At 40.0% G+C, this 27,126-nt stretch overlaps 1 protein-coding gene across 11 annotated transcripts in view; it reads right to left on the reverse strand.

The window, feature by feature from the left end:
• Nucleotides 1–2,375: 2,375 nt before the first annotated feature.
• The window catches only part of LOC308396792 (clathrin coat assembly protein AP180-like), a 32,437-nt gene continuing 7,686 nt past the window's right edge, over nucleotides 2,376–27,126 (reverse strand). The window contains exons 3-26 of one of the 11 annotated variants that reach the window (XM_080882363.1): nucleotides 21,818–21,960; nucleotides 21,272–21,347; nucleotides 19,577–19,679; nucleotides 19,336–19,429; nucleotides 19,112–19,223; nucleotides 18,890–18,996; nucleotides 18,736–18,777; nucleotides 18,148–18,221; nucleotides 17,395–17,407; nucleotides 17,169–17,302; nucleotides 16,516–16,589; nucleotides 16,295–16,309; nucleotides 15,521–15,691; nucleotides 13,103–13,201; nucleotides 10,428–10,682; nucleotides 10,138–10,212; nucleotides 9,707–9,793; nucleotides 8,985–9,059; nucleotides 6,629–6,715; nucleotides 5,574–5,635; nucleotides 4,837–4,890; nucleotides 4,612–4,695; nucleotides 4,394–4,505; nucleotides 2,376–3,732 (exon numbers count right to left, since the gene is read on the reverse strand). In XM_080882363.1, the coding sequence (XP_080738489.1) occupies nucleotides 4,419–4,505; nucleotides 4,612–4,695; nucleotides 4,837–4,890; nucleotides 5,574–5,635; nucleotides 6,629–6,715; nucleotides 8,985–9,059; nucleotides 9,707–9,793; nucleotides 10,138–10,212; nucleotides 10,428–10,682; nucleotides 13,103–13,201; nucleotides 15,521–15,691; nucleotides 16,295–16,309; nucleotides 16,516–16,589; nucleotides 17,169–17,302; nucleotides 17,395–17,407; nucleotides 18,148–18,221; nucleotides 18,736–18,777; nucleotides 18,890–18,996; nucleotides 19,112–19,223; nucleotides 19,336–19,429; nucleotides 19,577–19,679; nucleotides 21,272–21,347; nucleotides 21,818–21,960 (2,123 nt within the window). In that variant the 3' untranslated portion in view covers nucleotides 2,376–3,732; nucleotides 4,394–4,418. The other 10 variants (XM_080882366.1, XM_080882368.1, XM_080882367.1 and 7 more) reach the window with 10 other exon arrangements.

A 27,126-nucleotide genomic window follows, 5' to 3' on the forward strand; every position in this document is an offset into this window, starting at 1 on the left:
GAACATAAATAAAGTCAAAGACTCAGTGGCCCTGTTGCTCTATTTTCACCTGTAAAGCAGGACTGCGGTAGGCGGAGGTTTACCCTGGTGCAGGTGTGCCGCGGTCAGTTGAAGAATCCGCGACTTTCTCTGTGAGTTTCCCATTACGTCGTTGCGCACTCGGTACTTGCTTGGAAGTTTAGGGGTTTTTTCACTGTAAAAAGAAGTTTTCTTCCCACGCACAATGGACGCTAATGTTTTTGTCACTTTTTATGGAATCAAACTCAAAGTAAGGTCAGTACTTCCACACTTTAAACGCTGCACGCTCCTACTCTCTCCCACAATCGATATGTGATCCATTGTTGATCTGCACACAGTTGTTGTCACTAACAGCGCACTGTCGTGAGACATTCTCGCAAATAAATCAAGGTTTTAGTAACGCAGTAACGCAGTGTTCCTACGGGAAAGTAACGGTAATCTAATTACCGTTTTTGCAATAGTAATCCCTTACTTTACTCGTTACTTGAAAAAAGTAATCAGATTACAGTAACGCATTACAAGTAACGCGTTACTGCCCATCTCTGCTCATGACAGGACACACTTAAAAAGGCCAATTAACATGAATTTGACGTTCACAGTTTAACTGCAAAAGCAGCAGATAACCCCATACTAAAGTTGTTATATGCCAGATTGGGATGTAGATGAGTACCTGCATACAGCCTGCCCTTGCATTTTCCCCCCCGCTTTGAGCTCAAATGATGGAACAAGTCGGGAAGATAAGCAGGTTTCCAAGGAATCAATGAGACATCCACAGGAAGAACCCCGGCACACTCTGCAGGAGTTCACCACAATATCTTATCTCAGAATCCTGCTTTATTAAAAAAGTGTTATCTTCATTTTAGATGTTAAAAAGTATTTGCAGCTCCCAGGTTGCTGACCCCTGCCTTAGTCCAATTTGGGGGAATTCAGATCTTTTCCATTACACATTTAGCATTTTTTGGCAAAGAGTGAAAAAACGATTAACCCTCTCAGGCTCAAATTAAACTTTTTGTTGCTAATGCACAACCAAGTCCTGCAGTGGTACTTCTGAGTAAAAAAAACTAAAAATATGTATGTGGGGTAATCAGGTTGTTAGTTTTCAACTATTGCAAATTGGCAACGCCTGCCTTGAGAGGGTTAAAAGTAAAGGCATACAGGAGTGGATTCACGGCACTGTTTACAAATGGTACAGAGGCAAAAGTGCCCCAGTTGTCCTCACAAAACCTCAGCAGGGGCTTGTTATTTAGGGAAACAGCTGCTATCTCCACAATATTCATGGCATAATATGGCACACGTAGAACAAAAACAGTCACAACAATGCTGATAATCAGTCTCGTGGTCTGTGGATTGTTGAAAAAGGCTGCCCGATTCACTTTTCTGTAGAGACTGATGTATGAAAAAGCTATGACAAAAATGCCACAAATCCTACCAGGAATCCTGTGAACACCACCGCAATCCTCTGGCCCTCAGAGGAGTAGTGAGCTTTGCAGCATATCCAGTGCTGATCGTCGTCCAGGTTTCGAACCACTAAAGCAGGGATGGACAGGATCATTGAAACCAGCCACAGTGGAACCAACAGCCGCCATGCTTCAACTTCATGTAACCTCCTCTCAAAGTGCACCACCTGAAGGTAACGCTGGATGCTCATTGCAGCCACCGTGAAACAGCTGCCTCTAGCGCTGCAGTAAATAAGGTGTTTTACCCGACACAGTATGTACCAGCATATAGAGGAAGTGGCTCACATCCAGAAATCCTACTAGTGGCTGGACAAAGATCAAGTGAAAGACAGCAAAGAGGCTCTAATCATGGCAGCACAGGAACAAGCTCTAAGTACAAGATCCATAGAGGCTGGGGTCTACCACACCAGGCAGTACCCCAGATGGGTGAGAAGGGATTTTTTTTTTTTTTGGAATGTATACATATGCAAAACATGCAATGTTCACAAGTGCTCAATATGTCCCCCTGCGACAGATAGCTAACAATCATATTAGATTCATTATATGAATCTAATAATATGATAGCACAACTTACATTTGCTTTTGCAAGCATGACTAGAGTCACTACAACCTCTGTTGTTGTTGTTGTTGTTGTGCAATTTCACATTTAGATTTTCAAGGCCACTGCTACCTACCAGCAACCATGTGAAACTCATGAATCCCCTCTTTCTAACAATATGTGCTTCAATTGTTAATTGTGAATATCCACCTTTTTTTTTTTTTTTTAGTTTCCTTTTTTCATTATTTTGGGTAGTGTTCATGTCACAAACACTTTTTTTGTTGTTAAATATAAATAGTGCTGATAGAAACCAAAGCAGGCATAAGTGATGAACTGAGGTCACTGAGATCAACAGATGTGTCTTTTATTGCATCTCATTTGGAGTCACATGCAGGTGGGGTTGAGGGAGGGGGGGTGATGCCATCCATGTAACAAAAAACAAAAGAAAGGAATCCTTAATTTTTGATATTCATCCACATTCTTCTTGTTTTTAGGTGCCATTTTTATTTTTCCTTCAACACTTTGTTAATGCCACAATGGATTAAGATACAGTCACTTTTTGAAATAATACACAGAACATCCAGCGTATACTCGAGTGCTTTACAGTGAGCCCGTTAGCAGCACATGAACAAATGTACCAACTGCTGCTCTATCACAAATCACCCAAAAACAACTGAGGCCAATCACAAACACTTCCTCGTGTCTTTGTTTCCACCTTAACTTGGACTCATCGTATGTAGAGATAAAACAAGGAATGCAGCTCTTTCAGAGTGCCTCCCAGATTCACCTGTTTCACGTCATGATGCAGTACCACTCCACACCAGCAAAGGGCGACACAGCACACACTCTGAGCAACATTTCCACTCAATATTTGTTACAGCTTCAGAGGTATGTACAAAGTGGGAAACTTTTTAGTCTACTTGCATTTTTATCCAACCATATAATTTAATGTAACTAAAAATATATGATACACTTTTTCACTTAAAATAAAGAAAATATGTATAATCTGTCATTTAAAATAGTCTAAAATGCATATGTCAATTTTTGCATGTTTCATACAATCCCTAAAAAAAGATAATGTGAAAATGAAACGAAACACTGTTTAATGTCTTTAGTGATAAGCCCAGATTTGCAGTGCAAGTGGTGTTTAAGTACATTTTGATAAGGAGCTTTTGTCCAAAAAAACTTGAAGTAGACAGGTAGGATGGATGGCCATCAGATATATATGGGTACAACCAAGTCTTTAATGACAATAAACAGTATTAGTCTGAACAACAGGGATAGAGGAGTGGGAGTTGGCCAGTGAAGTTACACCGAACACAGTCCACATTGAACAACACAGTCCTCGTCTGGGAGATGCGCAAAGAAACCAACATATATCCACCATTCCAAGTCAGCTGATACGCCAAAATCCAGAATGAATCTAAATACACATTTACTGATTTTTTTTGTTAATTTTTCTGTAGTATATTAAGTAAATGTTAACACTGAATAACACACACACCCACACACACATAAACGGAATTCTCTTTTTCTGTATCTAGGGTTCACATTCACAGTTGTGCTACAACATTAGATAAAGAGGGCAGGTTGCTTTCAGGGGTCGTGGGGGGGCAAAGATCGAAGAGTTGATGGCTGGCTGAAGAGGCTGAGAAAAAGGGGGGGGGGGGGGGGGGTGCAGACATCCACTTCCACAGAGCTCCAGACACGATGACAAACCTACACAGAGAAAGAACATGGTCTTGTTTTAGCTTTCTGTCAGAGGAATGTGTTAGCAGACACAACATATTGCATTATTATTATTAAACAGCATGAAACTGGCATGTGATATCTGATTTAACTGTCACAAGATGTTTTCCCTAACCCTAATGTCACACATTTGGTTTCTTTACCTTATCGGTACTGTTGTGGATCCCAATCCAAAGCAGCTTTTAGCACATTTTGTTTTGTGAATGCTGATCACTTAAAATTTGTGAAGTCTACTTTCAGAAAAAATCTTGATATTTGCCAGTGACTTCTGTCTGTTTACAGAAAAAAAAAAAAACTCAGAAAAACCACCCTTAATTTTATCTTCAGGTCTGGGAACCACTTTTCCAGCATCAAATTGAACTTGCATGTGGTTATTGTTTAAGGCTCAAATTCTTCTCCTTATGCTTTGCTATTTCATGACATATGAGATATTTTAGTTTAGCAATTGCACAACAGGTTTACAACAAGCAACAAGCATGTCTACATCTTAAGCAGAATAACTGATGGTAGTAGTGCTGTAGATTACTGTTATGCTGAAACCCCAGCCTGTTCTACAGAGAAAAACTATACGAATGTTATCCGTAATGAGAGGAATCTGCAGTTTCAGCATACTATCAGTAAAGATGTGTACCTTGGGGGTTTCTGGATCAGTCAGTCTACATGAAGTCCTTAATATTGAGGTCATCCAGAGCGTTCCTGGGTGGTGGAGGCTTCCTGGGGCTCTGGGCGATTCCAGGAGACATCTGTAAAACACCTTATTTTAGCACTCATATTCCTTCTTTTGTCATTGTAACCTGTGCAAATAATAATATTTTCCATTGTAAAAAAAAAAAAAATCAAGTGTGTTACCGGTGCTCCTGGGGTCACCCCAGCGGCTGGGAAGCCTGGTCTCGCCATTGGCATCATGGGAGCTCCAGCAACTGGTGCTCCGGCCTGATGGAATGGAAAAGAGTCAATAAAACTAGATGTCTGTTATTTTATGGGTGTGTGAGGGCCACCCAAAGGGGGTGATTGTCCATTAGTTATCCAGTAATGTCCTGCCTGGGCATTACTAGACTGGACTGGAGGTCTTACCATGGTGAAGCTAGGGTGAATCCCCATAAAAGGACTGACACCCATGGGTATGGTCTAAAGGTGTGGAGGAGAGGGGATGGAGAGGAGGAGGTGGGATGTTACTATACTACATTTCAGATGAAAATATGGCAAAATGAACACAGAAAACAAAAATTTAAGGTAAAAAAAAAAAGGACAGACACACCGAATGCTGGACAAAACAAACTGGCACACAAGAAACGAGGACACGCCACAACAGAAAGCCCAACTTCATCTTCAGTTTTTGTTGTCTATTTGCATATGAACAGGGGTTCAGAGAGCAGTGAAGCTTGTTTCATGTAGCCTTCAGATGGAAGCGTCAAACCAACTGCAATGTCCAGGTTTGCCTCAACTCAATCAGGTTTCAAAGAAAACTCAAAAATTAATAGCTGTTTCCAAGCAACAGCTTCTTAATGCAGTACTATCACTTCCCCCTTCATCACTCTCCAGTAAATATTCCAGAAACACACATTAGGCTGAATTAAATTTATGCCCTGCTTCCTAGCTTTATGGTACACCTGGAACCTGGAGAGCTGGGCCATATTGAAAAGAAAGAGGACAAATCTCCAAAACATAAGCATTTGTTATAAGTTTTTTTTTTTCCTGTTTCTTTTCCATATGGTGATGAAGGCGACACTTGTGACTGCTGCCACAGGTTTGCCCTATCTGTCGCTGGCATGCGGCTCCACTCCATGCTTTAAGACACAGACAACATTTACCATCGGAGCACCCCAACTTGGGGGAGCTACCTGAGGGGCCGCTGGAGTTCCCATTGTGAGATCTTGGAAGGAAAGAAAGAGAGAAAAAAGGTACTGCAAAAAAATCTGTCGCATCATTTGTAACTTGTAATTTACTGCAGTGATTTCTAAGTTACAAGACAGAAAGTCAGTTAAAGTAGATGTTTGCCATTTTAGTAGATGAGTTTCTTTGCTTTCTTTTAACAGAGGTGGAAAGATTAATAAGTTGGCTTATCTTTAACACAAGCACTCTTAAAGTTCACAAGAATGATTTACTTTCATAAATAATTTTAAGTGTAAAGAAACATATTTGTGGTTTATAGGGGAGTTAGAGCTACTGCTGCTATTTTTACTTGACTTTCTTTTTATTGTGAACTAAGTGTCAGATGGAGTCACACACTCAAAAAATGACTCTTTGCCCTCATAAACTTTAAGCAACTCACTCTGTGAGTTTGGTGCTATCAGAGGTTTCTTCCTTTTAAAAGGGAGTTTTTCCTTCCCACTGTCACCAAGCACTTGCTCATAGGTGGTCATCTGATGATTGGTGCTTTCTCTGTAATTTTATAGAGTCTTTACCATACAAAATAAAACAACTTGAGGTGATTGTTGATGTGATTTGGTCCTATAGAAATATAACTGATTTGAACTGAATATTGAATAAATGTAATGATTGTACGCCACTCAAATAAAATTCATTTCACCAAATTCCCAAATGTTTTACATTGTAACAAAATTATAAGTATTCAAATTACTTAGTTAGCATTTTGGGCATGTATACCATAAATAGGTTTGGCTCTGTTAAATATAAAAGAAAATGTGACTGCCAGCACATCTAACGTTCCCAAGACTGCTTTTCTCTTTTGTTTAATATGTAAAGAAGTAACTCTCAAGCCTTTCACAATTTATTTAGAATGAATAAATAAAGCAAACCTTACAATTTAAGAATCTCTGCTGGAGAACAAACAAGCATATTTCTCAAAATGTTAATTTACTGCATTACATAGTCCAGAAATCTAGAAATCTAAAACTCTACTTACTACTTGCCATGTTAGCCATAGATGTGTCAACATCCCCAGCCTGGGGAGTCACTGTGGGCTTCATTACATCCCCTAGGCCATCAAATACTACAGCAGGGAGGAGGTGCAACAGGGAAGGGAGAAGATGGACAGGGGACGGAGATATTAGTATCCTTCACTACAAGCAATTCTCACACTCTACTACAACTCAGGAGCAGGCCTTCTTATTACTTGGGATATTACCATGACAACCAACAGATGTCTCCATGACAACAGCGAAAAGAGAGCATTGAAATGTAACCTACTGAGGAAGAGTTGGTTCATTTAAAATACGACATATGGTTTCTTTTTGGAAAATACTAAATCTTAGTGAATTTCAATCATGTGAAATAGAATATAACATAAAACCATCGAATATATGACTCAGGAGACATCTGTTATGATCAATTGCAGTAAGATAAAGAACTTTAAAAGTACATATATATGTGGGACAGATATAAACCTGAGCTTGCTTCTGCATAGCATCAAACATGATGTCAAGAATGCGACCGTTAATGTAGTTTTCCCATGAGTTTGTGACTGCTGCAGAAACTGGCATGAGGGCAGAAGCACTGAAGCTAGAATGAAGCTGGGTTAAATGCTAAAGAAGCACTGAATAATAACTGCTACTTCACACAGTCCTCATAACCGTCAAGCATCTGGTGTTTCAGGAGAAAGTGCAGCTGAGCTTGCCTTGCACCACCGCAATGCAGTGCACTGTGGGAAATTAGCGTGTTAAAGAGCAAGGGGACTCACCCAATCAAATGGCAGGAAGCAAGAAATGAGCCAGCCCAAGAGCCAGATGGAGAAAGAGAGCGAGGGAGAGAGAAAGAGAGGAGAGTAAAAAAAAAAGCACAGATGCCAAAGAGAGAGGGGGGGAAATGCAATGAGGTTTCAATAGAGTGTTTTTTTTCTAAGGAGGTTATTGTATGGTTGATAGAAAGGAAGGAAAAGAGAAAGAGTTAAGCCTTAAAGCAGAAGTATTGCAGACCATTAGTTATATAATATGAGACCAGCAGCACAAAAGGAGAGGACCAGGAACCACATAAGCAGGGATCAAGTATTGAAAGGTGAGAAAGATTGGAGGATTTTCCGAAGAATATAAGTCGTCATAAGCAAAATGTGATGCTGTTATCATGAAACTGAAGCAAAAACCAAGCCAGCAGAAACATGCACCATTTTGTGTGGCACAAACAGTGTTGATGTATGTTGCTCTTAAAAGTTAATAAATACAATCCAAAGAGAAGCTGCTGACAGCAAACCATTTCATTAACCATTACCAAAGTTAATAGAAACAGTAAGTGATACATCCACTGACACGAAACAGCTAGTCTGGCAAGCAAACCGATTTTAAGATTATCAAAGAAAGTGTTAGTAAAATATTGTAAAGTGATATTATGGTATTAGCAAGACAACAACAAGGAATCATGAGTGTTATTACAAGATGAACAGCTGTAGCCATGGATGAATGATCAGGTTAGGGCCTCTGAGCTAAGCAGAAACCCCAACCTATTCTTTTTTGGACAGGGCATCCAGGGCCCAAAAGACAGGAGAAGCAAGGTCGATAGATCTATTAACACATAAAAGTTCCACAATATGTTTAAGTCATGTTAACTCATCAACCAAAGCCTTACTGTATTCAAACAATATATTATTACTAATATTATGAATCAAATCCTTTTGTGCTGTCTGTCATTTGCAGAACATGCATGTGAACCTGTTGATGTCAAGTATGCAACTGTTTTTGTTTTTGGCAAGTGTCAGAAAAAAAACAGAGTAGCTCCTCTGTTTAGCAAGCCAAAGCAAAAAAAAAGTGGTCCTTAAAAGAGGAAGGAGAGTAGAGGGGAGGACTTTGGACTTAAGGAACTTGAGCAGCACTGACTTTGCTGAGAGCATGGTCTGAAAGGTGAAGTTCTGATGAGTGAGTAGTTTGTTACCGCATATATATTAATAATATAGACTCATATTTGGAGCGCATGAGTCCATCATTGAAATAATTGTTGAGTGGGGAATTCTATAAATGAGCGTGCTTGTTCGGTACCATGACGCCATCCAGTCAGTCTGTGAGGACCTCTGGTTAATGTTCTCTCTTTTATTCCACGCTTACAGACTTTACAAAACAATACCATCAGTCTATTTCCACTTTAAACTCGACAAAAACAAACCTTAATACAGAGGCTTTAGCTCAGGAGCCTCCAGACCTGTGCTCATAATATCTGTTATGAAATCCATCCATGACCACAATACATGCAGTGAGAGGGAACTATTTCATACAAACATGATGATATAACCTTCACTGATCACATTCAGGTTGGCACTTCCACATCTGAGGATTTACCTGACATCAGTTCAGCACCGGGGGCAACAGGAGCAGGGGCAGCAGCAGCAGCTGGGGCATCTCCTCCTGTAGGCTCTGGCAGGTCAACCAAAAAACATAAACACAGTCCACCATTCATTCCATGACAGGGTCGCAGTGGGTCGAGCCATTTCCATCGCAGCATTAAGGCAAAGAAGGGGAACAATCAGCCTTCAGCTTCACACTATTAATGTCAGACAAAATGCTTAGAGTTAGAAAAGAGGGCTTGAAAGCATGAGCGCAGGATTTTCGATTTCAGAAAATGAAAACATCACACACACATACTGCTTATAAAAATGGCCTTTTCACATGTAACACTCAGATATACACAGCAAGGAATTTTAGTTGTTAGATTTGGGCTCATAATCCTATTTTTCTAGAGGATAAATGAGAGCAAGTATAATTGTGCTGAAGTAGTGTAGCCACTTTTAGTTTAAAAGAAAGAAAATCTTGAGCCAGAGTCATTATTAGCAGTTGATAAATACTTTGACTCATCTCAGCTATCTGTGTGCGAATCTCCAATAATGTATCCACCCACATGAATAACAAAAACAAAATATACAGCAGCAACAATCGCAATAGCTATGATCATAAAGGAGAAAACCTGATGGTTTCAAAATCACTTGTTTCATTTTATGTCCTTCGCTTCCTCAGCGTGAACAAGAGAGGCAGAGTGAGGGGAGGCGGTCATGTGAGTTACCCACCACCAAACAGATTCATGATGGCTCCTGTGTCAATTTTGGATGGGGGTGCTGAGGAGAGGATGGGGGCAGAGGAGCTGAACACATCCGCTGGAGGAGGCAAGGTGGAGATTATGTTTTTAGACCCCAAACACGCACAAATACACACTAAACACACACACACACAGAAACTATTCATTATAATGCACAGTGCGCTTTTATCAAGTTCAGTTTCAGTGCACGCAGTACATGCCGGAATAAGAAAAGAGGTAAGTGTCATTCACTAAATGCTTCAGACAGCTCAGTGGCTTTCAGCTGACCCATAACAGAGCAATCTCATTTCCTTCTTTTCTTCCCTGATTAAAGCCAAGGACAAAGCTGAAAAACACAAACAGCAAGACAGGATATGAGAGTAAGAGCACGCGCAAGATGGCAGATTGAGTGCAAAAGGGTACCTGCTGAAAACAAGTCAGCACTGGGAGCGAGGTCTGTTTTGGAGAAGCTCGTGTCTGGCATGGAGTCAAAGATATCTACAAATACATGCGCACCCAAGACAGGAATATTAAAAAGCTCAAACTCTTTCAACTGGAGAGGCAAAGCTGCAAACATGTGCACATTTTCCCTCATAAAAATAATGACAAAAAAAATGGCAAACAGCCTCAAATCAGAGTCAAGAAGACACCAGCCTGCCTCAGTATGATGCGATAGTTACTAATGCCGGATCACACAAATCTCCAATGTTTACCACTGAAAAGGTCAATCCCAGGGCTGGTGGTGCTGGCGGCAATAGGAGCTGAAATGGTTGCAGTGGTGGTGATGGTGTTGGATGAGGAGGTGAAGAGCGGTGAAGGGGAATGGGAAGGGGAGGGCTGGGGCACACCCGAGCTAAAACAGGCATCCAGGGAACTAGCCGGGTTATTGCTCTCCACTGACATCATGCCGAAAAGGTCTAGACCTGAAGACGCTGCGTTGGTGCTACCATCTGAGGGAGCAAAGGGGTCTTTTGGGAAGAAATGGGGGGTGTTGGGGGTAGGAAAGAAATGTAAAACATTGAGAGAAGGGGAATGTTAGACATTGACTTTGATACAAAAGAGAGCAGACATATGGCACTGAGCAAAGGTTTAGGTCAATTCTAGACATTAGATATCTGGTCCCCCGCAGAGGCCTGATCCCAATATCAATGCGTCAGTCTGTCTTTACACAAAAAGACAGTGAAAAGTGAGAGACAGGCTGACACAGAAAAACTGCAGCAAGTGCTTCAAGATGCTTTGAAAAATGTTCCTTTGAGAACTGGTGCTGCATCAAAGAAAAAGTGCAAGCACAACAATTACTGATTTGAGGGTGAACTTATGAAGCTACTCACTGCATTATTTTTCAACATTTTTGCACAATACTGTATGTTTTATGTAACGGTTACAGGAGTACCGCAATAACCACAAGAAGGAGGTCAGAGAAATGGAAAACATCAGATGGGAATGATAGGAGGTGAAAATGTGCAGAGCTCCAACATACTCCTGCTGTCAGTCGTAACAGTTACAGCTATAAATAGCATCTATGATGGGAGAGAAAATGACAAACAACTGGAGCGGATATTAAATCCTTTCACAGTCCATAACGTTAGGAACTTCAAATAAAACCAGGCAGTCTTCTCCATAACAGAAAGTCTAAAGTTTTCTTGTGATGACAAAAGACAAGCATGAATATTCTTGCTCTTGAACGCCACTAACAAGATTTCCCTTCCATACCCAAGCAGTAATGATGAATGAATCCATACTACCTGCACAAAGACGTGAGTTTAAATCCTCATTAACCTTTACACATTCACAACCACAGGCATCTACATCTTTCTCTGTAAAGTTATAACATTTTCTTCTTTCACAGTCATAATAAAAGAAATACAAAAACAACATAACAAGCAATATATTCCATTAAAGTCCTGTATTTTAACAACTCTTTGTTGTGCCCATGTTATCTCCATGTTCTGAGTTCAAACTACGGAAATGCACAGAAGTCGAAAGAATACCTTCCTAACTAGGAAAATAAAGTATGTAAGTAAAATATAGTAATTATTGATGAGAAACTCTGACTCACACAATTGCATTCTTCTACCGTGACACTATCGAGAGTGTGCTGGTGCACGCCATCCCTGTGTGGTACGCTGGTTGCACAACAGCTGACAAGAAGAGACTACAGAGGGTCATCAGAACTGCAGAGAAGGTGATCGGCTGTCCACTCCCCTCCCTGGACTTAATTGGCAGCTCAAGATGTCTCTCCAGAGCCAGGGCAATTATAAAGGACCACCTCCATCCTAGCCACCACCTCTTCAACATCCTGCCCTCTGGAAAAAGGCTCAGATCCATCAGGTGCAAAACCAACAGACTAAAGAACGCCTCTGTCAGTGCGCCCCAGGGTGGCTGTGGCTACAATGTAGCTTGCCATCACCAGTGTGTGAATGTGTGTGTGAATGGGTGGATGACAGGTTGTGTAAAGCGCTTTGGGGTCCTTAGGGACTAGAAAAGCGCTATACAAATACAGGCCATTTACCATTCTTCCCGTGGGCTGTCAGAACTCTTAATGCAAACTAAGAGTGTGTAAAGACTTCCCCAAGACATCCACCCTGACACTGCTGTTGATCATCTATGTGCAATATCTCAGTCTTTCCATGTTCTGTGCAATATTTTTGGCTCATGTGCAATTATTTTGGTCCCAGTCTGTTTCAATGTTTCCTACACATACACCATGTATATAGTTCCACTCACATATGTATACATGTACACTGTTTTTATTTTATTTTATTCTATTTATTTAATTATTTATTTCTTTTCCGCCTTCGTTGTATATTAGTTTCTCTTCTTCTTACTTTATCACCTTTGTGGTTCAGCTACCCAATTTCGCTGTGCAAGAAACTGCACAATGACAAGAAAAAGCTCTAAGTCTCTAAGTCTAAGTCTCTAAATAAATATGCGCATTTTGAAAAGTTACAGGAGAAAATATAAAGCCACGATAGCGTGACTCACCGTACACAAACAAAAGCTAGCATTATTTTAATAGTTACACCTGTACCTTTTCTACTGTGAGTAGGTTTTTTATTACTCTGTGTAATAAAAAAAAACAAAAAAACAACAACTTTGAAACAATTGGTTTTTATTTTAGATAGCTGTAGCTGTTGAAGCCAGCAAATCTCTAAAGCTAATTAAGCTAATATTAGCATCACAAATTAGCTCACAGCTTCTTTCCTGTTGAGGTTTTGAGTTTTTAGCTAACTTGCTTTGCTGTGTTGTTTGTATGTTTTCATGCAGAAAACATGTAAAGAAAGAATTGCTTAACTGCATGTTTTTTGTTGTTGTTGCTTTCTCATGTATGCCACTGGCTGACACACATACACACTCTCTCTCACACAGACAGATGTTGGTCACCCACCAGTTCCAGCGTTGGCAGCTGGGGTGGATGTAGCAGCAGCCCCACCTTCAGCTGCTCCTGCGGAGGCCTCAGCGGCAGGAGCAGGACTTGCGAAGGCTTCTGCAAAACCCCAGGAGAGGACAGAAACGCGGAGAGAGACAGATGAAGAAATAAGGATAAAAAAGAGAGAGTCAAAAAGCCAGAGGAAAACAAGACTATTAAGAAAAAAGAACATAAGATTAAAGCGTTTAAGTTGCAGAAGCATTTTTAAGCTGTTTTCAGCTTTTAGAAACAGCAGCGTACAGAACTGTTATGTGACATCAATGACTGACAGGTGAATGAGCAAATGGGAATACAGACAGGAGGCATTACAGCAAGGATTAATCTAGTGCACAAAGAGCCGAATAAGCCAGGACTCTACAAGTGTTACAGCTGCCATCTGTAGCTGTAGACATGTGACAGGGTTTGATAGAATTGCTTTTCAGAGATCAAAGAAAAGCATTACGGCCTATCAAACAGGACGCATGAGTGCAGCAGTGTATATACAAGCCAAAAGTGAACATGTGGTGAGTATGTGGAGAATATCTGTAGAAATATTAAGTCTAAATCTGATTGTACATTTTGTATGGATTAAAATAATGTGATTGCTTTCCCAAAAAAGCACATCACATAAAACTGCGTACCACCGATAAACGATTAAAACACAACTCATCACTAAACTGCTTGTTAGTCATTCTTATTATCATATTAGCTAGTTCATTCATTTAAATTCTATATTGAGATATTTTTCACATCAGAATTTCACTTTTAGTAATTTAAATAATGACACTTTTCATGACACTAAAGCATTGTTACTGCCCACATAGTTACACACTTTACCCAAGTAAATTTCTTCCAAGAAGGAGCAACCCTGAATGGTGACAAGATTTCATGTACCTCTCCAAATCTGATCAATTCCGCTCATAACATTTTGAAACAAAAGTTGTAATTGCAGTACTGTACTTAGCTGCGGTGTGCTGTGGAAATAACAGCTCATGGATAATTCGGACCACCCTGTGCACCACTTAGTGCACAGTACTTTTAGTAATAGACTGATTTTTTGTTTGTTGCTACATGATCAGACACAGGAAATCTTTTATACCACACGTTAGCCACTATACCACTCTCTGTAATACAGTAGATTATTATTATGTCACGGAGCACAGGAAAAGCAAGCCAACGGTCCAGAACTACAATCCTGGCTGTGCACAAATTCAGCCAAGCAATGAACTGATCAAGAACAACTGGCATGCAACATCTCTCAAAGCTATGCTAGAATGATAGTTTATTGAACAGGGTTTGATGCATCAACTGCAAATTAACAATGCCCTATTTTGCCCCCAAATCTTTATCTAGCAAACCTTTCAACTATGATGAGAAAAACCCCACTCAGCACAGCCACGCATGCCTGGGAGTGGAACCTAACCAGTCAGCCGGCTTTTTTGTCTTTGGCCTGTGGTGGTAACGCTGTCTGGATTTACAGTTTCTTGTAAATCTTGTAGAGTTTCTATCAGAAGAAACTTTGCAATCTTCACCTTGTAGTTAGACCCTTCATGTTCACCCAATATGTGTTCCTGTCACTAATGTGCACACTCTGTGAGCCCAAAGCAAGAGGCACACCTATTGAGTCTCCTCACTAAGAAACACTTTTAAGTTAATAACCCTGCTGAAGTATAGACAGTGATAAGTTACAGATTAATCTTGTGAAATAAGTCAGCATTGCTGCAGGGTAGCTGATAGTTCCCCCAACTCTACCCTCACATGACAATGAATAGCGTCACAAGAAAACGAACATAGTAACCTCCAAAATGGCAAACCCTAGTTCACAAACCATCTTTTCTACACAACCTGCATGGAAGCATTTCTTTCTTTTCACCTTCTTTTAACGCTGAGTAATATCAATGCCGGCCAAAATTACGATCAGCATCTTGTTAATAAATTGATGTTTTTAGGGCATCAACGTCAAAAAGATGCTAACAGAGGCAGGGACTACTACACTGTCATGAACTGTGGCATTAGGAAATGAAAAGTGAAAATTCATGTGATAAGTTTTTCTAAACATTGAGTAGCATTGTAAGCTATTAAGTGTATATATTTTGACATGGTTAATCCATAATCAAATGTATTTAGTCTGTTTAAATATAACTAAATAATGCGGGGCTATAATTTTAAGGCAGTTGATAGGGATGTGCATCAATCCAGTACGCAGTGAAAGTTTTTGATGATACAACTTTGCTTGCAGTGGACAGACAACAACTGCCATAATTCAGCAAAGTTCTGTCTACATACTGTACGTGTTTGAGCATGCAGTCGTCTGTGTTATCATATCGTGTGATGGGTTTTACAGTTGAGCTTCCCAGAGTGATTCCTTCGTAGAGAATTTTCTGGAAGCCCACTGACCTCCCAACAGATCCACATTGGCGGCGCCAGGGGAGGTGGCAGCTGCTGTGCTAGTGGGAGGAGCTAGAGAGACTCCAGGTTCTGCTGCTGCAGGAGTGGGCGATGCCGCTGCAAGGGAGGGGGTGGGCTCAGCTGCGAGGGTGGGTTCAGATAGCAAGGAATCGCCCATTTCTTCCAGTACCATCAGGGGTGTTTGAAATCCCCATAGAAAGGAGGCAAAATAAACCACAAAAGAGGAACCAAAATAGCCAGTGGAGTCACCGTTGTGAGAGTGAAGAAAAAAAAAAGCCAAAAGAAAGGTCAATCCAAATAAAGCCCAATAAAGATCATTTAGAAGTCGCCAAAAAAAAGAAGAAGAAAAACCCGTATTTTTAAACAAATTAAAAGTCGCCAAATGATCCAGCATTGTCCAGTCATAACCAAGAAATAGATATTAAAAAGCAATCAACCAAAATAGCCCCCATTATAAACCAAAAACAGACAATGGAGTATGTGGAGGGAGGGGAGGGAGAAGGCAGAGAGAAACAAAGAGAGTACTCAGACTAAGAGAACTGCTTGAGGAGACAAACAGGGAAGTAACCATGTGACACTGCTGCAATGTTGTCTATTTTTATATTTTCTAAATAGAGAAACAATATATTGCCTCCAGGTTGCTTCAATTTCATATTACAGCAAGAAAACCAGTAAAATCAAGGCAACCTGGAGGAGGTTTTAAGAATGGACTAGTCTGGACCAGATCCTACAGGTGAAGTACAGAGGAGGAGTTGCACTCACCTGATCCAAGAAGATCTACGGAGGCAGAAAACAAAGAAACAGGGAGAAGATATGTCTTGTTCTGGAGATTTGATTTGATTCTCTAGTCAACTCCAATGAAAATAGACTGTTACGTGTTCACTAAAAGGACTAGATTACCTGTCGTTCTTTCTAACAATGACTGCGACGAAAACCATGTGCATGATACCAGCAGCTGTTCTAAAGGAAGGAGGGCCACTTACCTCCCCAAGATGTGGGGGCAGCTGATGGTGCTGAAGGGCCAGTAGAGGCCAGTGGATCCAGATCTAGCAATGAACTGGAAGATGATAAAGTTTTAACCACACTTTTCTGAGTGAAAATTTTCTGCTGCACATGATCAATAGTTTACTTGCACTTAATCAGCTGGGTGAGGTTAAAATAGCACTGTTGGAGTGACATTTTGTTACCTAGCACTAAAAAAAGTGGAGACAACATCGTGGGAAATGTCTTGCTTCTGAGATCATTTACCCATCATCCAAATTATACATGTGAACTAAATGAAATTATAAACTAAACTGGGCAAGCAGACACCAAAAAATCACAATTCGTGATTTCTGTCTGTCTGTTAAAATTCTGTCATTCCCAATCACTTCCACTTTGTTATAATACCACTAACAGCTGACTGTGGAATATTTCATAGAGAGGAAATTTCACACTGGACATGTTGCACGGGTGGCATCGTATCATGGTACCATGCTGGAATTGGATTGATCAATTCTGATGGGTGGTGATTACTTTTGGCAATACTGACAATACAGATACACTGTAAGTATATGGTATTTTATAGATGTTAACAAAATCCAATGTTTTTTGAAAGGTTGCATTGGCGGGGTATTTACTAGAAATAGGAACCTACTCTTCAGCCGGTTCAGGAGCAGCTGAAGCAGCAGCGCTGCCAGCACTGTCCCCAGGAGGAGGCTGCAATGTGGGAACAGCATTTGAAGATTTGGCTGGAGTTGACGTTGGAGACACATTGTTTGTAGGAGATCCCTGGAAAGTAGACAGACAAGCCCCCTTTCAGTGCTGATTCACAATATAAAAGGCTAAAGAAAAAAACAGACTACTTTAAATGTGCATCTTACCTTTGTTGGAGACCTGAAAGTGGAAGAACAAGAGGAGGTATAAGTGATGTGCTTAAAACAAACTGCTTGACAAAAGCTCAATTTTACAGATCATTTTAAACTCAATATCGGGGATTCAAACAAACATTTAAGATAGACTGCATCATATGTGATCATATGAAGAGTTAATTTCCAAAGTACCATAATATATAATCAAGTATGAAAACAAGAATAAAATCCAGCCCATAAGATTTGTTAAATCAGTCTGATTTTGCCAGCTTTTATTTCATTTTCAGTTTGACTTGGGAATGAAACCCTTCATATAGCGATTCACATTGCATATTAGCGTATGACAGTACACATGTGGTGACCTGCTGTTTACCAAAACATGTGTCTCCCAGAGGTCACGCATGTAATCACACCGACACACACATTTCCACATGTGAACTATTCGATTGATCCAGTTCATAATTCACATGTGAATAATGTGCCCATTTATTACCTGGGGGAGGGTGGGGCGAGAGGTGGGACAGTAAATACATCTAAATAATTAGTAAACTGCAAACGAAACATAACACATATGCTCACCCTTCACTGGTGTTTCCAAATCAACGTAAAGGAGAGTAAAAGAGAGGAGGGGTTAAAGGAAACTGTAGAAATACAAAACCTGTTTCTACCAATATTTCTATTGGCTACTCGTGAAAACAAGCGGGAGATAGAAAGAGTTATCCTAATGTTTTTACTATGACGTTGCAAAGAAATGTTACGTCTTACCCCTTCTTTCCACCTTTTATATCCTCCAGGCCATTCATGTGGGTTTCCAGAGATTCTAGGATACTGCTGGGAGCCTGAGCAGAACAAAGAAATTTCAAACTGTAATCACAACTCCACACAAATCTTAAATCATCTCCTCAGATACATTCCAGCCGAGGTTTAATCACCAGAAACAAGAGTGAGAGAAAATCCCACCGCATTAGTCACATGCATGTGTCTATGCACACACAAACACAAGAGTGATTTGTGTGTTTTGTGTGACTTGTTTGTCAAATTAAAGAAAGGTCAACGTGCCAACACTTCATCCTGTAAACAGGCACTCAGCCAAAATAACCCCTTTGTTTCTGTGGTTACCGGTTCCTCGAGAGGTTTAAAGGGGCAGTCCTCGTCATCCGAGTCTGCTAGATCCACCACTACCCCTGGGTGGAGACACTGGGTGGGGAGATGGTGGTGGGTGAGACATGGGCTTCTGTGTATGCATGTGTGTGTGAGAGGAGATGGATGGTATTCATATGCATTATATATTCTTGATCCCATCGCTTGCAAAGTGGGATTAAAAAACCCTGAGAGCTGTGATATGTAACTTACATAGTTGATGTCGGGAATGTCATTTTTGTCAACTCCAACTGTCTGTTAAAGAAAATAAATATATATATATTTAAAAAACAATATTATCACACTGCACAGACTCAGTTTTTACAGTCACTATGTGAGTCAAAAGAAAAAGGACTGCTGAGGCTACCTCAGCCAGCTTCATGAATTCTCCAATCTTTGTCACCCTGGTCAGGAAACGCTTGTAGATCTCCAAGGCCTCCTTGCATTCACTCTTCTTCATTTTGAAGAATTTCTCTACACACAAAAACAAGAGGTTTGCTGACTGACAAACACCTTGTCCATCTTTTTTGATTATCATCGGTGAAGTGAAATAATCCTGCAATCTATTCACTTTAAGTGGACTACTAACCTAATAGGTTGATGATCCCATCATTGTAGGATGCAAACAGTTTCACCAAGTCCTTGAAGAGAAGCAGAAATGCAGCATTGATGATCCCATTGTTCAGCTCCTTGGGATGAACCTGAGAGGAGACAGGACAGAGATAAGTAGGGCTGTCTGAGGTTCTGTTCATCCAAATAAATAAAGAAGAAGAAAAAGAGCAAAAAAGTGTGCAAATCAAAGCAAAGACGCACATCAAACTCCAGGAGTGTGTCAATCTGTGTCTGCAGAACAGGCATGCCTTTCAGCAGCTTCTCAGTAGTCATGGTTCTCATCACTCCATCAGCGCTGAGGTAACACAACAGAGAGAGTATTTTACACAAAAGAAGAGCCACAGGTTTTAACCACACACTAAGTAAAAGCATGTAAAAGAAAATGCTAATGGCCAAACAAGTGTTGCTATGAGCAACTGCATGCACACCGTGTTTACCGTACCCTTTCTTGACTCTGGTGAAGTCAAATGCCATCTGGCGGTAAGCGAAGGCTTTCTCATTCAGGTATCGTCCATACCGCCTGATGAATGTAGACATGTCATAGCCTACACAAAATGAAATCAAAATTAAATGATTGTTGAACAAAAAGCTAATAGGCTTCTTGCTGTCTGCTTGTATTTGTTTCTTGATTATTTCTATTATTTGTCATTTGTTTCTCAACAGCTCACTTCATGCATTGATCTCTTTTTGTCCTAGTGGGAAAATATTTTTTAGAACCTGCAGTAAACAGTGTATCCCTAAAGCAGTCAATATAACAGGAAGCACAATTTCCCCGTGTGTAGCTGAGATAGTTTGGTCCATAATTTGCTGAACACACAATTTTGTAGCCTCTGTACATTACCACAGTGGTAATGTACCACATCAAACAAAAAATATTTTTATGTAGCCCCCATTTGCAGAGGCTAAAATGAATCTGCCAATTCAAGTGAGACCTGTCATCTTATTATTTCATGACAAATGAAGTCACAAGACACAATATTTGATATAATAAGGTTTCATAGCTTTTCACTGTAATTTTAAGAGCCCAAAGGGATGTCAGTGCAAGTGAGCGAGGTCGTCATTTGGCTAAAAATACACCTTTGTGAGGGCCAAATCAGTGATCTGGTACATTCTTAAAAGGAAAAAATGCATTGGCCAGTTAAGCAACTCTAAAAGGTCCGAAATACATCAGAAGACAACAAAATGCATGATGACAGCATTTTTTCCATAGTTAAGAAAAAGGACACTCTTAAGAAAGTAGACATATCATTATCAAGAGATGCATTCATGAATGGAAGAAGGCTTATAACAAGGTGCAAATCACTGGTTTCACTCAAAAACAGAAAGGCCAGAATTAGATTTTCAGGACTGGATAATGACCCAAAATACAAAAGCAATGCAACAGTTTGTCGAGGAAAAAAATAAAATATTCTTCAAAGGATCACCTGATTTTTCAGTTATTGAATAAAACCGTACATGGAAAGACCCTGCAATAAAGGTGGCTGCAGTAAAGGCTTAGCAGCCACCTTGCAATGGAACAAATACAGCATTAGGTGATGTCCATGGGTTCTAAACTTCAGCAACCATAAACTGGGAAGGATTTCCATCCAAGTATTAAAAACAGTCCTTATATTTAAAATTATGTTAGTTTGTCCAATTCATTTTAAATCTCTGAAAATGGGGGAGCTGTGTATTTAAAGGGCTGTAATTCTTCAAGTCTGTACTTCACTTAGATTGTCTGGTTGTGTACAGAGATGAAACTACAAAAATTCTATCCTTGTCCAACAAATTATGGATCTCATTAGTTGACACCGATTAAGTCCAAGCGAAAGGTGGAGCAGGAAAGGAGGTGGTTTGAAAAGCGTGCAACAAATTAAACAACACCCTAGATTGAATGTATATATGGAAGGGTAGCGGCTGATCCATCAGCACTGAGATCGGCTGCTGGGATTGTAGCTGATATGTGATATTTGTTATTGTCCTGTTAGTTCCTATTTTTCCTAACTTTATGTAGGTTCTTCTCTAAAATCTGTAACCTAAGGAGCAAAGGATGAGAAAGTTCAGTAATGTGCGGTTATTATCAGATTATCCATTTACAAAGAACGATACACAACGACACAAAGGGAGGATATTACAGTTGATCAGACTGTCGTCTTACCATGAGATCCGGTTTTGTCAATAAAGTTGCTGAGGTTGAACAAGGATGTCCTGGATGCCAAGTACTGAATGAACCTCTGAGAAAGAGAAAGAAAACCCAGTGAACATTCCTGTAGAAGTCAAAGCTGAAAACTACAGCCAACAACACAGCATTGACATCTTTAGTAAGGGTTTTCTTTGTTGTGCTTTTCAAGCTTTTATTCCATTATTTAATAGCTTTTACAGGAGTAATGCACAGTGGACCCATTCCACTAACTTGTGGTCAAAGCCTCTATTTATTTGTGAAACATCAGGCTTCCTGCAAATGCCTTGAAAGACCAATTTCAGCTCTCTAAAGTGGTAACTTCACACCACACCAGACATTTATTATTTATTTCAAAGGGGTGGCTGTTTTTGTCAGCAATTAGAAAAAAAACTTTACTATATTAAAGTATACTATAATATATACTATTCAGCATTTCTATTGATCTTTTATCCTGATTAGAAGAGATTCAAGCTTAAACCAAACTGCTTCACATGTTAAATGGTCTATTTACTGTTCACTAACCTCATTGCCATAGACACACATGTGGTGTGTGGTGACGAGGGCCTTGAAGACGACCACCCAGCTGGCGTTGGTGGATCGCTCAAACAGTGTGTCAGCCATCTGAGGGATGTTCACGTTGGTGGTATTGGTGGCTGACACCAGGTCTGCAACACAGCAACAAAGAGTTCTACTCATCTGTCAAAGGTTCTCTCACAGAGTGCTTTAACCTTGTGGTAACTTTAAACAGCTTATTGTCGTCTTCTTCTTCTTCTTTTAACTACAGTGGATTGCCTGTCTCCATCTCACCCCATCACTTACATCCGCTTCTGTCATGCAAAGAATCTGCATGCTTTCCTTTACTACATCTAAGGGTCTTCTCTGTGGTATTCTTCTTTTCCTCCTGACTGACAGCTCCATATTCAACAGCATGCCTCCACCTCTCTAGGCTCTCTGCTTTGATGAAAACCAACCCCACCTTCAATCGATCTGTCACTTCTACCTTACACCTCACTACTGTCTCACTGTCCTCATACATGTCCTGCACCACCCTCACATGCTTCTCTGTCATGCCTGACTTCCTCATACAGTACCCCATCATGTGCTTTCTCTAGATCTACAAAAACACACTGCAACTCCTTATGATCTTCTCCATTCAAACCAAATATCACGTCTGTAGTGCTCTTTCTCTGGATGAAGCCATGCTGCTGCCCACTGGTCATCACCTCTCTTCTTGATCTAGCTTTAACAACTCTTTCCCATAGCCTCATGTTATGGCTCATTAGTTTTATTACTCTGTAGTTACTACAGCTCTGCACATCACCGTGTTCTTGAAAATTGGTTCCTGTAGACTTCATCTCCTTTCCTCAGGCTTCATCTCACTCTCCAGGATTGTATTAAACATTCTGGTCAAACAGTCCACTGCCATTGCTCCTAGACATCTGCATACTTCTGCAGCAATGTCTCAAAGACCAAACACCTTTCTAATCTTTATTCTCTTCATAGCTGCCCCCCACTTCCTTTTTACTAATCCTCTGTACTTCCTGATTCACTAACTTTCCTACACCCTTCATTAAATAGCTTATTATATGCTATTAAAAGGGAAGTGAACTTATTCTTAGACACACGTCTGCAAGATTTTCTGCCCTGATTTAACTGCTCTGATTAAATTTTGATTAAGTGAGGAGGCAAAGTGCTCACTGCAGAGCTGCACCAGACAGTTATGAAAATATTGAGGCAGGAGAAATACCTGATGCACATACCAAATGTTGGTGCAAGAACCCAGCCACCCACCCACACACACACACACACACACACACACACACAGACTCACATAAGGGGGGACACACGCTGACAATGCAGAGAGAGAAAGAGAGAGAATTATGCTTTGTCATCTCTCCCTGGCTGCCAGTTCAGATACTCAGACAGAGAAGTCTCCAGAAATAAAGAGTCCTGACTATTGCATCAGTAAAAAATATAACAGAAGGTACAACGTACTTTGACAGTAATGATACAGATAAGATGAACCTAGGCGTAACCCAAATACCGAATCTTTTGGTTTTTCTGTTTTGAGAAAAACCAAAAGATTCGGGTTTTGAAAAGGTTGGACTCATGTGATTTCTCAATCTATTTCAGACTCATGTTCTTCTTGTGAACACTCAAGATTTTCATTCTCTATATCTAACATACCACGGCTGATAGCAAAAGAAAACTGAGTTTTTGTATTGAAAATGTAAAAAAATAAATAAATAAAATCTAATAAGCAGAAATAAAGATAGAGACACTAAAGACACATGAATGGTCCATGGCTTGAAACTAATAAAGCTATAATCACTAATCATGCATTACACCTACAGAAGCTACGGCTCAATCATGGACACTTATGATGTGAAGCTCCCAGTGCACCCTTTTTGTGCTGATGTTAATGTCCGTGGGCGCTGGTGACTTTTTCACACTATGCACCTCAGCACTCAAGCACCCCAATGTGTGACTTTATGTGTTCTCGACTGACCGAGTTACTGTGCTTCCACTTTGCATTAATGCCACTTACAGTTGATTGTAAAATATCTAGGTGGGAAGAAATTTCACAAACTGACTTTCTGTAATGCTTAAGTGAGCTCTTTAGAATGACCCATTTTTTCAGAAATGTTTATAGACTGCATGGCTAAGTACTCAGTACTTGATTTTATATACTTGAATGCAGAGGTGTGGACTCGAGTCACATGACTTGGACTCGAGTCAGACTCGAGTCATTAATTTTATGACTTTAGACTTGACTTGAAAAAATGTTCTAAGACTTGTGACTTGACTTGGACTTTTACACCAATGACTTGGGACTTGAATTGGACTTGAACCGGTTTACTTGAAAAGACTTGATATTTTACCCCAAATATAAAATTTAACATGCATATTATATAGAGATTGAAAATGTGATGTCATTCACGGGTAGAACCGCAAAGGATTCTGGGAACTCGTGGCAAGCGGTACTAGCGCACGCAGGCTTTCAATTGAAATCAGTCACACAGCGATAAAAAGAAACACAAAAATGTCAAGAAGCTGTTGTATTATTAACTGCAATAGCCGGTCGCATGACAGCCACGGGAAGCTGACGGGTAAAGAGATCAGTTGTTATCGGATTACGTCGTTGAAGAGAAATTGTTCGAGCCATGTTTCCAAAGTGACAAAGACGCGACGGATGGCCTGGATTGCAGCCATTCAAAGACCAAATATAACGTCCCAGAACACTCCAGCTCACAGGTTAGTCTGCTCCAAGCATTTCCACAAAGGTCAGTCTGCTGTTGTAGTTAATGCGTCATTTTTCTTAACATAATTGGTGATATAGGTTACAAGCAAGTCTGGCGCTGAACAGAAATTGTCGCGCTATGCTCCTTTATTTATTGTGCATAAATAGTGAATTGTCCTGACACAATATGGCGTTTCGCTTCTGTTATTATGGTACATTAACAAAAACATATACTTTTATTCACAGGATAAAACAGTTGTTTTGTATCACTAATTGTCCAGTACGATTACAGCATACAATATTATTGTCACTGCTACATTTCTGTGATGCATACCAGAAATTATTTCCACTACTAATTAATTACCGTTGAGCTCAAAGGTCCTATTAATAAACGGTTAACGAATGTGTATTTATGACGACGATTTGTGAGACTGGTAAACTTATGATACGTACGATGGTCTTTACTTTCTACACGGTGCATTTCAAGGTCCTGCACCCATCCGTCGGTAAACTGTACCTGGGCTTGTTGCAGTGACCGGAAGTTACTAAACTTCATGAGTGTGTGCACTCACTCCAAGAAGCGTATGATTATAAATATGCATATAAATATGCTACGATGAGATAGCTGACTTCATCTAACTAGCAAATGTTTTCCAGGCTACGTTGGTGATGCAGTTTTTTTTTTTAAATGATATTTTTAAAAAAATATCATTTATTTATGTATGATATTTTTGTCATGCGATTTTAAAGCCGGTCCTACAACCGCATCCAAGAATAACATGCAGCTTATCTCAGAACTGTCGGTGAAAATTATTCTTGGAGCTAGGTTTAATTGAGCTGCATTTTAAAGAGGTGCAATTTCACAATTTGTGTATATTTTCTAAGTTCACTATTTTGTCATGTGTTGAGAAAAACACAGATTTAAAAATTACATGGTCTAATATTTACATTTAGCATAACTGCAACATGCTTTTTTTCGTTTTTTTTTAAAGACTCGAAAGGACTTGAAATTCAAAATTTCAGACTTGTGACTTTACTTGGACTTTTACACCAGTGACTTGAGACTCGACTCTGACTTGCCTGACATTACTTGAGACTTGACTTGAGACTTGAGGATAAAGACTTGAGACTTACTTGAGACTTGCAAAACAATGACTTGGTCCCACCTCTGCTTGAATGAAAGCCCTAAATTCAAAGATTAAGAGGTGTGGGCCAATACTTTTGTCCATATACTGTGCATCAGCATTGCTCACAAGCTTAAAATAATGGTATGATGACATGAACTGTGAACGGTTCTGCATCAGCCATGCCTATCTGCAATGAATAATGAACAGTTTGTTTATTCTTTTTTCCTTTGTTCATGCTTTGATTGAGTTTGGCATCAGTTTGTTTTCTTTCCAATAAAGAAAGGATATGGCATGCGGCTGAAAAGTAGGCACAAAAAGTTTAGTTGAAACAGAAGAAGTAACACTTTGAGAGGGCACTGACAGACATTTATGAAGTGTAAATAAAGAAATGTATCCATTGGTAGATTTTGTATATGTTGTGCTCACTGTGGCAGTAGAACAGATGAACATTTCGTTTTATATGTTCTTGCTCGCTTAAACATAGCATAGTGTAGCTGTACATTGTTTTGTGTCCTGCTGACATTGGCATCTGAACAACAAGGACACAACTGAGTGCATCCATACAGAAAGAAATGCAGCAAATATTGGCAGACATCTGTGATAATGGAGGGAGTGGAAGGCCATTCTATTCAATAGACCTTGAGCTTGTTTCAAATAGGTAGAGAGCAAACTATAAATTAAACCAGACCACAAGTCTGCAAGGTGATGAGAAAAGGGATGACAAGAAGGAAGAGAACAGTAGGGAGTCAGATGAGTGTGCAATAAAAGAAGCGATATACGAGTTTGAGCAATGAAGCTGCTCAGGGTCCAGACAACAGGCTGGTTGGGGGGTTGGGGGTTTTAATGCTTGGGGTGCTGTAAACAGATTATTACTAATCACTGATCCTGTTCTTTTCTGTTGTGGTTGGTTGCTACACCTCACACACCCTGTTCTACACACTGCTCATCACCTAACACGTCTTCATTATCAGCTTTTTGTCTGTGGCGTTGTAGGATGTTTCACTGATAATCTGATGGAACTGATGATCTTAGCACAAAACGAACCGGACAAAATGAAAATAAACAGCAGGTGGATGTGCTCCATGAATGTGTTTTAGCTGGTTCACAGTGATGATCACAGCTCTTCCTTTGATCTTTGTTGAACTAATTACACCCCAGTCCATCTGTACAGCTTCACCAGATGGTAACAGCGACACTTCAGCTGCTCCAAAGATGTCTGATGTTTTTAATGAAGGTTGGGGTGACATCAGTCCTTCCACTGTACATGTTTAGATATGATTTAGTCTCCATTTTCCCACTGTAGTGTCATTTAGTCTATGTTAAAGAAAATCTTCTCTCATTTTTTATCATTTCAACCAATCATCCCCTTCCTTATTTGAATATACTCTATGTTTTGTTAAAGATTGTCCTGAAGCTTTTTCAAACACACACAAACAGAGTCAGGATCCACAATGGCTGAGATT

The sequence above is a fragment of the Rhamphochromis sp. 'chilingali' genome (assembly GCF_963969265.1).
Source record: "Rhamphochromis sp. 'chilingali' genome assembly, chromosome: 5".
Lineage (NCBI taxonomy): Eukaryota > Metazoa > Chordata > Actinopteri > Cichliformes > Cichlidae > Rhamphochromis > Rhamphochromis sp. 'chilingali'.